Source organism: Apium graveolens, chromosome 8, assembly GCF_009905375.1.
Source record: "Apium graveolens cultivar Ventura chromosome 8, ASM990537v1, whole genome shotgun sequence".
NCBI classification, from domain to species: Eukaryota; Viridiplantae; Streptophyta; class Magnoliopsida; order Apiales; family Apiaceae; genus Apium; species Apium graveolens.
In genome coordinates, this window is record NC_133654.1 from 55,910,929 (window position 1) to 55,924,714 (window position 13,786).

Consider the following 13,786-nt stretch of genomic DNA (forward strand, 5'->3'; position numbering starts at 1 on the left):
CAACTGCCTAACACACTTACCATAAATGTTTCACACATTAATTAACCCTTTTTGGTCTTTAACCTATGTTTCAAAGTAAGGCGAGGGAAAAAGTTTCGTTCGTGAAACGCCGTTACTTGAAACGGTCGTTTCTCCTAAACCGTAAATCGGAATCGGACGAACTACATATCAAAACGAAGCTCGTAACATGAGATATCTAAACATGGCAGTGGTCACAATTTAGCAGGGGGTTCTCGGGTCCTAATGCTATGCACAAAAACAGTCCAAAGAAAATCGGACGTTACGACGGCTATGTTTACGCGATTTCCCATTTTTTAAACTACCCACAATCAACACAAACCATCCTCAAATCCAACACACAACAAACACCCATCCTTATCACATCATAACAACCCCAACCAATTCAATTTAACCATTCATACTTATGCTTAAACTTTACTTTAATCATTCTTAAGTTTCTTTAAATCAAAACCACAAAATTACCATTTCATTTCACTACCATTCCAAATCTCAAACTCTAATCATAACAACAACTACAATAACATCCTACTCATCAAAATCACCTTATAATATATATGAACCTAGGGTTTGAAAATGGTATACCTTCCTTGAAGTGGTGGGTTGAGCTAGGAAGCCTTAAGAAGCTTGGAGAAGCCTTAGGAAAGCTTGGATCTTCAAGAAAAACAAGAAAAAGTTCAAGTTAAAAACTTGAAAACACTATTCATTGTCTTCTTCATTGATTAAATGGAGAAGCTAGAGAAAGAATTAATGGCTTAAACTCATGATATAGCCATAACTAAGCATAAAGATGGTTAGGGAATTTTCTTACCAATTAAGGATGCTTGGATCTTGATTTTGGAAATTTTTTCTTTGAAAAAGGCAAAAAGCCGAGAGCTAATATGAAGAACAATGCCTTGGCTGATTTTTTGATTTTTGATGAAATGATTTGCTAGTTGGTTGGCTTGGTTTTGTTTTTGATTTAGCAAATTACCACCTTGCCCTTGAATTTGTGTGGTCCTTAATCAACCACACCTCCCTTCTTCCATGTCATGCTTATGTCACCCTTATGATGTCATCCTCCCTTCCTTGTCTCCTTTCTATTGGTTGGATGACATCACTCCCATTAAACCCTTTGATTAGCTTCCTAATCGTTTGCCTAATGACCGCTGATCTGTTGTACGGTTCGCTTAACTTTCGTTCTCGTTTATCGTTTGAAGGATCATACCCGGGATCTTATTACTTAGGTTCCCTTAACCTTTCTCAATACGTTATATTCCTTTTTATGATCCTCTATTATAATCCTTTAATTTAAATCCTTTTTATCCTGTTACCTTATACTCAATTCTCTCCGTATCTTGTGGATTTCCGGGAAAAACCAAAGTGTTCGGAATTGGGTTCTGACGATATTTACATACACTTATATACTTCATAGAGTACTAATAAAATCCCAGAATATCCATAACAGAACCCCTACCTAGTGTGGCGTGAAAAGTTTTCTCATTCAGCTAAAACACTATTCACAAGGGTTACAAAAAGTTGAAAATTTTTGGGGTTATTACATGGATGAAGGTACAGTGGAATTGCGTTTTGTTCCAACAGATCAACAACTAGCAGATATCTTCACAAAACCACTGTGTGACTTTTACAAGATTGGTAAATGAACTTGGAATGGTTTCAGGTTCTTTCTCCAAATCTGCTTAGTTTTTGTTCTGATGCATCAGACTTTATGATCAGTATTTACAGAAATTACTCTCTTTGTGTATTCTGTGCTTAATTGAAAATTGTCGAAGTACTGATTGTTGTCTGATGTGTATTTCTAAACTCTGATAGTGATATGACTGTTTATGTGTCTATTCAATCATATGAGGATAACTGTGCTAGATGCTGACCTAGTAGTCTTTAACATACTAGAGATCCCATGTTAGCAGTACTTATTTATGTGGAAATCTATTGACACAAGCAAATTCTGATATTGAGCTTAGTTCAGATTTACTTTGTCTATCTTATTACTAAGTCAAAAACTAGAATCATGCTTCTCATCTGTTAAAATCTGATGTCAGTAAATCTGATGAATGTACTAAGTGCTGATAAACCTCACTCATCAAAAGAAAAAGTAAATGAAAAAGAAATCAAAATCAGGTACTCCTTTGAGGTCTAGAGTAACAATGTGGAAGGGACGACCCAAGTGCATTGCTGGTATTAAGTAATATGCATCAGAAAAGCAAATAATTATTTTTCTTGGTGACTTTTCACACTCTATGATTACTGGAGAAATATTCTGTTAATAGCATAAATTCTGATAAGCAGTCGTGACTCACTTACACTGAGAAGCCACTATAAAATGGAATTTCAAAAGATGCATAAAATAAGTATAAAACAATTGAGGTGGACTCATGCATGAACTCATTCAATAGTAGGCTTCAGAATAATGACAGATTTTAAGTACAATTTTAGTTATGCCTTATTTCTAAGATGTACTGAAGTGAATCAGACCTCACTCTTTGTCTGATATTTCGCTTAATGCACACACTAACACTCCATATGAATAATGAAAATTACTGTGGCGTTCAATGGTGTTTTAGATGAACAGTTTATGTGTCAGATTGCATAAATTCTGAGGACAAGTTCTGCTGGAAGTTCTGATGATTAAGTTCTGAAGAACCAAAATCAGAATTTATGTGAAGATTACAAAGATAGGCATTCACTTTTCGAGTTAAGAAATCATGTTCTGATGACTGTTAAGTTCTGATATAAGTCTAAGTGCTGATATTAAATTCTGATTCTTTACTTGACTTATTTGTGGTTAAAATCTGAAACAGTCTTATTTTTAAATCATAATATGTTTGGATGGAACATTAACAGTCAATACAATTAGGGTTAGTGGTACATGTCCATGCACAGTAATATTTACTTGTTTCTTGTGCGCATTAAACCCTGTTTTACACTTCCAATGACTGTTTTTCTTCTTCCCAGTCTAGGGAGATGAGATATAATTATTTCTACCTGTCAGCATTAAATTTCCTTGCGTCTCCTGGTATTCTCTTGCCTATATAAACCAACACCTCAATTCAGCCTACACATCATTACTTTTCTCACACACTCACTCTCCTTTCCTTCATACCAACACAAACATGGTCAACTACAATATGTTTTTGAACTATGAGACCTTCAACATGGAGCTGAGCTGTGAGGATTGGCAGCAGGAATGACACTTAACTGTCATTCCTGATGAGATTTGGGACTCGGTTCCCCAGGAGGTTCTCACACACCTCCTGTTCTTTTATATGGACTACCATCGCCATCTGGAGCGATTGGAAGAAGAAAGGCTGGAAGCTCTCCGCCAACAAGAGCGAATCATTCAACTCGCTATTCTTTCTGTAGAGAGTCGGAAGAAGAAATAATTTGTTTTCTTCAAACCTATAGATCTGTTTATCCTGATGTTCAATCTATCACCACATCTCCAACACCACACCAACCATCAGAACAAATCATAGATACATCTATACCTCAACCCTCCCTCAGAACATATCTTAAAATATATCTCACACCTTCACAGACAGCTCAGCCTTCATCCTCAGCACCTACTGTGAAGTCTTCATCTTCCAAGCCCAAGAGGACAAAGACTGTTCCTCAGACACCACAGACAAGAAGGAGGATTGTTCTGAGAGATGAGTCTGATAGTGAGGAACGGGTTTCTACATCAGAGCCTGTTGTTACAGAAGCTGAGAAGGTTCCTTCTCAGAAGGATTCTGGAATTGCGGGATCTAAGCTTCTCAAACGGCTTAGAAGAATGACTTCTGCTGAACCTCCCAAGGAATCCCCACCTTCAAAGAGATACAAGAAATAGAGAGCTAAAAGGCCAGCTTCAGATGATGAGGAGGCAGCAGCTAAGGAAAGAGATCAGGAATCTCTGATCTCAAAAGAACCAGAATTTGCTGAAGCTACTGCATCTCCTTCTTCATTGTCCCCAACTCAGGAAGCTGCTACAGACAAGGAAAACACACCATCCGTATCTCTTGTACATGAAACTGTATCTCCTGTAGACCCAGGCACAAGTGATGAAATTAATATTCAAAACCTGGTTGTGCCTGAGGTTCTCTACTTAGAAGCTCCAACAACAATTAATCCATCAACAACACATGTTACTGATGCTACTCAAACTCCAGAATTGTCTACCACACCTTCTCTGCATCTAGATATTGATGATCAGACTATAGGTGAGCATCAGGATATGGCTGTTGATCAGAACTTGGAAACAGATCAGCACTTAGAGGATGATGCTGAAGCCTCGATTGCTTCTCATACTGTTGTTTTATCAGAAGATGCTGATTCTGTAAGTTCTGATGCTGTAAATGCTGATGATACTGGTGATGCTGCTCCAAATGCAGATGCTGATGAAGCTGGTCCTTCAGGACATGCACCTCCATAAACTGTTTCTAAATCTGAACCAGTCAAGAAGTTTGTACGAGGAGAAGCACCAGTACCTTGGAGTGAAACTCCTAGAGGACAGGAGTGGATTAAGGAATGGAACTCAGTTACCTTTGTTCCATCTGAAAAGATTCTTGCTGAGCACTTGGAAAAAGCTGATGAAATGTTAATTAATGATGATTTCAAGACACAGCTTCGAGTCACTGCATTGAGTACTAGACATCTGCAAGGTCTCCATTCAACAACTCATGCAGAGTTACGTCAAGTTAAGGAAGGATTGCTCAAGCAAGAGATGACTAGAAAACTTGATAAGAAAAAATTCTTCCAACCTACCTTTAACAGAGTTGCTTACATTGAGAAGACCCAAGAGAAGCAACAGTCACAGATTGATGATATTTTGAAACATCAAGCTTCTCAGCAATCTCAACTCGATGAAATCCAAGCCTCAGTGGAATTGCTTGTCTCTCTTCTCTTACTTGCTGATGCCAAAAAGGGGGAGAAAGTAATTAAGTCCAAATGCAAGACTGATCAGACATTGAAGGGGAAGGATGATGAAAAAGATGACCAGGAAAACTCTGGAATGGGTGGAGTTCATGGTCAAGGTAGAAGTTTTTCATCAAGAAGAGCTGAAATTACAAGTCACAGGACAAGTTCTGATGCTGGAAAAAGAATTACTTCTGCTACTGGTAAAAGGATAAGTTCTGATGAACTTTTGGATCTTGATGAAGAGTTATCAAGACAGTTATTTCTAAAGGAGAATCCAGGAATGGACTTGGAAAGTTTGATGGAAGAAGAAGCTAGACTTAAGTCAGAAAAAGTCAAATCTAAATTTGAAGCTTCTGTTGGTAAAAAGAAACTTCCAAAAGTCAAAGGCATTGTGATAAAGGAAAGAACAAATCCTGAAGCAACCAAGACTAAATCACAATTGCAGATAGATCCAAGGTCCAAGGGCAAAGAGAAAGTTGGTGAACCTATCAAGGTTTATGTGCCTCCTGTGGATGAAAAAATTACTGTTGAAGATGCTGATCTTGCTCTGACTTCAAGAAAAATTTCTAAGACAACCTCTGACATGGCTCAAGTTGTTCAGAGTAAAGATAGAGTTAGTTCTGATATCTCAAAGAAGCAAGTAACCTCTGACATAGCTCAAGTTAACTTGATATCAGAAAATAAATCAAAGGAAACCTCTGACATTGCTCATGTTAAACCTTCAAAGATACTCCTACCAGGATTCACCAAAGCCAAACAGACTCAACCTTTGAAGACTGCTGCAAGTGGTTTTGAAGCAAGAGTGGTTAATGGAAAGGAAGCAAGAGATAAGACTGGATTGGGAAGTGATGATGAAAGAAGAATACAGAACACAACCAATGATCCAACTTCCTTAAGTGAACCAGGTATTGGAGCAACTCCTGAAAGATTGAATCAACTAGAATCTGTACAGATGGTTTACCATATCTACTTGAAAGAACACATCTTGTTGTACTTCATGACAGATGGTAGAGTTTATCATATAAGGGAAAATGTCATTCCACTGAAGTATTATGAAGAATTGGAACATGTATTATTCTTACTTCAAGTGAATAACAAAATAATAGAAAGTGCTGCAAACTATTTGAAGAGTCAAATTCAGAGACAAAAAATGCTTTATTCTGTTAAGTCTGACAGCACATATCTTCCAAAGTACAGAGATCACAAGGGTGATATTGTTGAGATGAAGCCTAACTCTGCTAAGATTATAACTACCTTTCTGGTTTACAGGGCTGTGGAATTCAATCTTGAGTCTGAAAAGGCATATTTGATTAGACTGGATCAGGACATAAAGAAAGCTAAAATTAATGATCTCAGGGCTGCAATCATTCAAACTGGTGAAGATTCTGGAGAACTTAAAGATGCTAAAAGGATGATGATTGATGAAATCAGATATGCTGAGAGATGTTTATTGAAGAACTATCTCAGAACAAGTCCTGACATCAGAGAGATCGGAAGATGAAGCCAAGTCAAGATCTACAACTGCTCAAATTCTAATATGAATACAGACTGAAGTTGTTATCAGAAGTTAAAGTTGGTTAAGCTTTAAAGACTGTAAGTTGTAGTTATCTAGTCAAATTCTCATGCATTTGTACTTAATGTTTTTGACATCATCAAATATCTGTTAACTTGTATATTATGCTAATTTACAAGTTGGGGGAGATTGTTAGATATATTTGGTAATGTCATGTCTAATATGATTTATGTTTAGTTTTCAAATCTTACTTAAACAGGACAAATCAGTACTTAACTGAAATAAGCACTTATACTGAAGTCAGAAATTAAGTTATCAGTACTTAAGGTTCAGGAGATATTTATCAGGAGATAATATCAAGACTTAAAGGAAACTTTCAGATAAGGAAGGCAGCTGATTTACAAGAAGAGAAGATCGAGACAAACATAAGAAGAGATATGCATGAAGAAGGAATTCTATGAAGAATAGAATACTTGAAAGAAAAGATATCTGATTGATATATTTTAGGAAGCAGAATTATATTCCATATCAATTAGCGATTATCTTATAACTGTGTAGTATATAAACATAGACCTATGGTTGACACTATAAGTGTTATTATTATCGAGAAGATTATTCATTGTAACCCTAGCAGCTCTCGTGATATTTGTTCATCACTGAGAGAGGACAGTTCCATACTGTAATAGAGTTTATTGTTTTGAATAAAGTTTGTTTTCTGTTACTTAAGTTATTAAAGTTCGATTTGATTGTGCTATACACTGTATTCACCCCCTCTACAGTGTGTGCGACCTAACAATTTGTCCTCGTACTTGAATAAATATGGAAAAATATTGTTGGAATAAAGAATTGAACCATGATATACTTATAACAAGTATATGACTTCAACCAGTTGAGCTAGAGACTTATTTTTTTGTATTTTGATAACATTAACTATTGAGTTAAAACTAGATAATTAGCTGATTACAATATAATAATTTTATATTCATGTGTAACATCAGGATTATAATTATTTTTTTAGAATGATACATTAAATAAAATATTTTTTTTTTAAATTGATACATTAAATAAATAACTTCTTTTTTCGGGGGGAAACATTTAATTCGAAATTATTATTTTGCTCTCGTATTTGAATGAATATGAAAAAATATTGTTAGGATGGAGAATTGAACTTATGACACAATTATAACAAATATATGACTTCAACCAACTGAGCTAGAGGCTCATTTGATTATATTTTGATAACATCTACTATTCAGTTACATTCTTCTTTATTTATTTTGGGTGACTAAACCTATATAATTCAATATTTATACAGGATAAAATTATTCGAAAATTTGGGTAATTAGCTGGTTACAATATAATAACTTTATACTCATGTGCAACAATGAGATTATAATTACTTTTTTAATTTATAAATCAAATAAATATTTTTTGTTGATAATATATTATCATATTAACTTGTGGATAATATGTTATCGTATAATAATTTATTAATTATCGAGACTTCGGTAATTAACTCACTTCGAGATACTAACTTTATACTCGTATAACAACTATGGGTATAATCAATCTGAGTCGAGTCGAAAACTGTTAGGCTCAAACTCGATTAAAAATGTTCGGGTTCAAGCACGAACTCAAGTTCAACCGAACCTTAAATTTCAAACTCGAATCTCGGGTCATAAAAAGTTCGACAGGCTCAAATTTTTTAGAAGAAATATATAATTCGAAATTACTATTTTGCGCCCAACTTGAATAAATATGAAAAAATATTATTTACTTGTAGAATTGAACACGTGACACATATGTCCAAACATGTGCCTTCAATCAATTGAGGTAGAGGTTAATATTATTATTGAATAAAATTATTCTAAGACTTGCGTAATTAACTCACTACAATATACTAACTTTATACTCATTTACAACAACGGAATTATAATTTTTTTATTTATAAAAAATTACAACCATTAAATAAATAACTTGTTGATATTATGTTACCATATTAACTTGTTGATAATATATTACCATATAATAATAATTTATTAATTATCGAGACTTTTGTAATTAACTCACTTCAAAATACTAACTTTATAATTGTGTACAACAACTAAGGCTATAATCAAGCCGAGCCGAGCTGAAAACTTTCAGGCTCGAACTCGATTAAAAATATTCGGGCTCGAGCTCGGTTTCAACCTAATCTTAAATCAAGCTTGAAACTCTGGTCGTAAATAGTCCGGTCGCCTCAAGTTCGGCTCGAAATCTTGAATCAATTTCACCAAATATTGACAAAAACTCGAAATATGATAGGTAATGCTCGAAATTGCTTCTATTAAATATATTAAATATAAATGAAATATTAAATATATACATACAAATATATTTATATTTAAAAAAAAGTATCGGCTCGATAAGACTCGTGAGCCTTATGAGCCGAATAATTTGAAGTTCGAGCTCGACCGTGTAAAAAAATTTACTATTTTGCCCCCATATTTTGATAAATATTATATATAAACATTATAGTATTTTTGGTATCTCCAATTGAAAAAATTATTGAAACTTGATGGAAGACCATTATTTTCAATGGTATTTTTGGTATCTCCAATTGAAAAAATCATTGAAACTTGATGAAAAACCATTATTTTAAATGGTAAGAGTGCATTCTAAATTTTATATTCGTGACATAATATAAATTTAGGGATATTCATCGTTACATTAGTCCTTATAACATGAATCACGCAATATTGTATGAAATAACACAAATATCGTAAAAGTACATTGAAAAATAGTAATATTTTTTATAAATAAAGCTACCCCGTGCCTTACACGGGTAATAAAACTAGTTTTGTTAAACACTGGACTTCGTGAAGTGAAAGGGTAAATGCCATGTTTAGAAAATCTACTACTTTTGCTCTTCGTAACTATTTTTTTATAATTGGGACGGATTTACGTGCATCTCAACTAATTCAGAAAAGAGTTAACATAGTCGTGTAAACACCCATTTACGTGCAACTCAACTAATTCTTCGTGCCACCGCCGTTCTCTTGTACTTGAGTTCGTCTATCCACTGGGCTAAAATTGAATGTTGGATCTTAAGAGCATATGCACCCATTTGCTTCGTTAATTCATCATTTCATCAATTGAATCAATGGCTTTAATTACTATTCACACTAAATTAATATTTTTTCATAAATTTTATGCACACATACAACTCCATCAATTCATCAATTACTATTACTCAAATAAATAATACATAATATATATATAGATTTAATATTATATATTTATTATCTTACTTAATAATATAGATTAAATATTATATATTTAACTTCATCTCTCTATCTCATAAATAATATTTTTGAAAGTAATAATATATTGTACATATTTTCTTGATAATATTATTGATAATTTTAGATTTTCGATTACAATTTCGTTGAATTTTATTCTAACACGTGTTTTGATCTAAATTTATAAATTAAATTTATATTTATAAAATAGCATCATTTTAATAAAATCATAATCATCTCAAAATCATTGTCATTCTTTAAAAATATAAAAGAGAAATTTTGTAGTAATGAATTCAAACAAAAATATTTTTTTTCCATTTTCATTCTTTAAAATTTTGTGTGAAAAATGAACACAAAAAGTTATATGTAATAGCCATTGTAATATATTAAAATTTTTAAAAAAAAAGAGCAGTGTGTGTCAAAAATGCTGAAACATATACAAAGAAAAAGTGAACATGTGAGATCCATAATATTGCCGGCCGTTAGCAACTCCATCAATTATTAAATGACTTATTAATAAATCAAAGGAGCATCAATTTTTGATGCCATTGATTTACTACAGGTGCATACTATATTTTTCTGGGTCAATTGAAAAAGCTAATGAATCAATGAAAATAAAGTACGGGTGCATATGCTCTAAGAGGATAAGTCCGTACAGTGGTGGTATCAAACGGCCTCAGTAGCTTGTTACTTCCTCAGTTCGATTTAAATGTCCTTTTTAACCTGCCTCCGGCCTTCTAAAACTCAGGAGGTGGTGCAAGGATAAGGGAGTTGGTGATATACATCCACAACATCTTCCAGTATTCCTTAAATATACTAGTCTTAACTGACACGTATAATTTTGTCTACATTCTAACTAAAAGTGTTTTAACGACTTTGTTAATTATATAATTAGCACACAATCATCCCACTACCATATGTTACTCTTGTTAATTCCTACTCATCTACAAGTGGTCTAATTTGGGGCAGTACAATTAACATTTTTCTAATAGAAAATGACGGTGAATGTAATCCTCAACATCATTGTAATTATATCTTATTAATCACTTTTCACCACTATCATCATCTCATCTTTACCCCCTAATTGGTGTTGTAATGCATGAATACCTTTTTGACCTTTTGTAATATTTTCAGATATTCTTTTCTACACTAAATATTATTCAGTAAACATCCCAGTTTCTTGTTTTTAACAGGATATAGTTCGGAAAGAAAAACCACATCTAACATAGCTAGGTTTCATGTAAGATCCATATGATTTTTGATGATATACTTTTGTAAATAAAAAAATTGAACATCTTTAACTTCCACATATAATGTATTCGCAAATACTTAATAGAGTACTATGTATATTACAGTAGTTCGAGTACAATGTTGTCAAAGTCTGAAGGCGCCGTCTAGATCATGAGATTACAACGCGGTTAAAAGGAATCAATATGAAGTTCTATTGAAATTTCATCCCCATTTTGATGAACTGGATTGTAACCCTGTGATCAAAACGGGTACTAAATACTTTAACTTAACTGGTACTACTTGGAACTTAAACTAACTGTGTATATTTTGTAACAGCAAGAAGATGCAGGTGTTACATGTATGTACTGAGAAGTGAGAAACAACTTCTTTCTTTGTTGTGAAGAAATTAGTGCGTGTTGGGGTATGCCATGTTAGTATAGATAAGATATAAAGCTTAAGCCTCGTTGGAAAGGCTCTTAGCCAGCTGGTACGAGAGACCATACACTAGACATGAGAAAGAAATCAAAGCAGAACATGAAAAGATGACAAAAAAGCCAAACGATGTTAATTTTGGAGCACCATATTATACTATAGTGTAGCATTTCATGTCTATGACGAACATGCAATGCACACACATATATACTCTAAACATTTTCTGTTTTTGTTTCTCCTACTCTCTCCTTCCCCTTCTTCTCAAATACACGTGTAAATCATGGCAAATTGTTCTACCAGATTAACTGCCATGTTGCACATTATTCTCTTAATCGTCGTTATGTCTATTACAGGTATGTTGTTTCACTCTAATCAACTTCTATACTAGTGTCCAAGTTTATTTCATAATGTACTGTTTGATGAATTTCTATGATCTCTGTTTTTCGGCAGGCTTCCACTTTGTGCGACAAGTAGAATCCCTAGGCATAAATTACGGTCAAGTTGGAAACAATTTACCCCAACCACAAATAGTTCTTCAACTTTTAAGATCTCTGAAGATCACAAAAGCAAGAATCTACGATACAAATCCACAAGTTTTGACAGCATTTGCCAACTCTGGAGTTTCACTTATTGTGACAATTGAAAATGACATGCTAGCTACTATAATGGATCAACAACAAGCCCTTCAGTGGATCACTAACCACATTAAGCCATACGTTCCGGACACTAAGATCACTGGAATTGCAGTCGGGAATGAAGTCTTCACGGGAGACGATATAAGCCTAATCGACAAACTAGTGCCAGCCATCATAAGCATCCATAAAGCTTTAGTTTATCTAGGGCTAGATCAATCTATTCGAGTGTCAACCCCTTCTTCTCTAGCTGTTCTTGCTAATTCGTTTCCTCCATCAGCCGGCTGTTTCCAGCCCGAGCTGAATGAAATCATGACACAATTTTTGCACTTCTTGTCAAACACTAAATCCCCTTTTTGGATTAATGCATACCCTTACTTTGCATACAAAGATGATCCTAGTGGTATACCTTTAAACTATGTCCTCTTCAACACTAACAACGGAATGATCGATCCTCACACAAAGCTAAAGTACGACAATATGCTATATGCTCAAGTCGATGCAGTTGTTTATGCAATGGCTAGACTAGGATTTGGAGGGATTGAAGTCAAAGTTTCGGAGACAGGCTGGCCATCACAAGGTGATCCTAATGAGGTTGGAGCAACAGCAACAAATGCAGCAATTTATAATCGAAATTTGTTGAGAAGACAAATGAAAAATGAAGGAACTCCTTTGAAACCTAAATTAAAACTTGATGTTTATCTGTTTGCTTTGTTTAACGAGGACATGAAGCCCGGACCAGCGTCTGAAAGAAACTATGGTCTCTATGAACCTGATTTAACCATGGCATATAATGTCGGATTATCACCATCGACATCAACAGCTACCATTTCGCTCACTTCTACTGCAGATAATCTGGTAAATTCATAGTCATATTTTCTCTTCTATCAAAATTTAAGAAAATACGAAATGTATTCACTAATATGTGTTACTATGAAAGACATCAAATGTAGTAATTTTAATTTCATCATGTCAGTCATGAACAAAGTAATGAAAAAAAGTGTAGAAAATGAAGTCATGCTTATATACAAAAGTTATCGTTTTTATCCCCCCTTAATTCCACTCCTCCCGTTGGTTACCTATGATATGCAACAGGTGCCGAAGATGAATCATTGTTGCTTGATTTACACGATGTTTATACATATGCTGGCATTACAAGTTTTTGTAAGGAGACATATTAATTAGAAGAAACTAAAGGCTCAGTATCTAGCTTTATTTTGTTTGCTTCGCGAGGTCCTTACAGTTCATTTTCTAGCAGATAGATTAATGAGACAGTTCTTCTAACTTCTTGGAAGCTACAGATTGTGCATTATTTTCACAACAATCTGAAGATCAAGAGCTGGACCGGCCACCGACCAGTGACATCTTGGTTCTTTGTTGATCTTTTTGTAGGCTAAAGATGTGACAAGTTATTAGTTGGTTAATGGTCCTCATTCTTCAGAAATTAGTATATACTTGAAAAAAAATAGAATATTTGATGTATTTTGTATGCAAATTATAGTTGCTACATGATCCTCATTGTTTAGATTGGATCCGGAATAAAGAATTATTTTTGTATGCAATAAAACTTTCTTTGCAAGTATTTCAACGAGAAAAGGGAGAATCACAACATATCTGAGTAGCAAGGCCAGAATCAACTCACTGGTTGAGAAGAAAAGTAATTAACTGCTTTTTAACGTGGAATCCATAGCTAACTAACATTTCTTTTGCCTGTTCTGTTCTTTTTACACACGCATTTACGTTTGCATATTCAACAAGCAGGGCACTAATAATTTAGGGAAATG

The 13,786-nt window shown here is 34.1% G+C and overlaps 1 protein-coding gene across 2 annotated transcripts; it reads left to right on the plus strand.

Annotated features, from left to right (window-relative positions):
* The first annotated feature begins 11,442 nt into the window (after positions 1-11,442).
* Positions 11,443-13,584, plus strand: LOC141676915 (glucan endo-1,3-beta-glucosidase 11-like). Of its 2 annotated transcripts, none has more exons than XM_074482636.1 (3): positions 11,443-11,723; positions 11,821-12,860; positions 13,261-13,584. In XM_074482636.1, the coding sequence occupies exons 1-3, from the start codon at positions 11,651-11,653 to the stop codon at positions 13,267-13,269; spliced, it is 1,122 nt and encodes a 373-aa protein (XP_074338737.1). In that variant the 5' UTR covers positions 11,443-11,650; the 3' UTR covers positions 13,270-13,584. The 2 variants fall into 2 exon arrangements, with proteins under 2 accessions (XP_074338737.1, XP_074338736.1); XM_074482635.1 differs by having other exon boundaries at positions 11,444-11,723; positions 13,098-13,584.
* The last annotated feature ends 202 nt before the right edge of the window (positions 13,585-13,786 follow it).

Coding starts and splice junctions, on each gene's coding strand:
- LOC141676915 (XM_074482635.1), top strand. CDS start 11,651: ATGGCAAATTGTTCTACCAGATTAACTGCCATGTTGCACATTATTCTC. Junction 11,724..11,820: donor CGTCGTTATGTCTATTACAG/GTATGTTGTTTC, acceptor GTTTTTCGGCAG/GCTTCCACTTTGTGCGACAA. Junction 12,861..13,097: donor CTTCTACTGCAGATAATCTG/GTAAATTCATAG, acceptor GATATGCAACAG/GTGCCGAAGATGAATCATTG.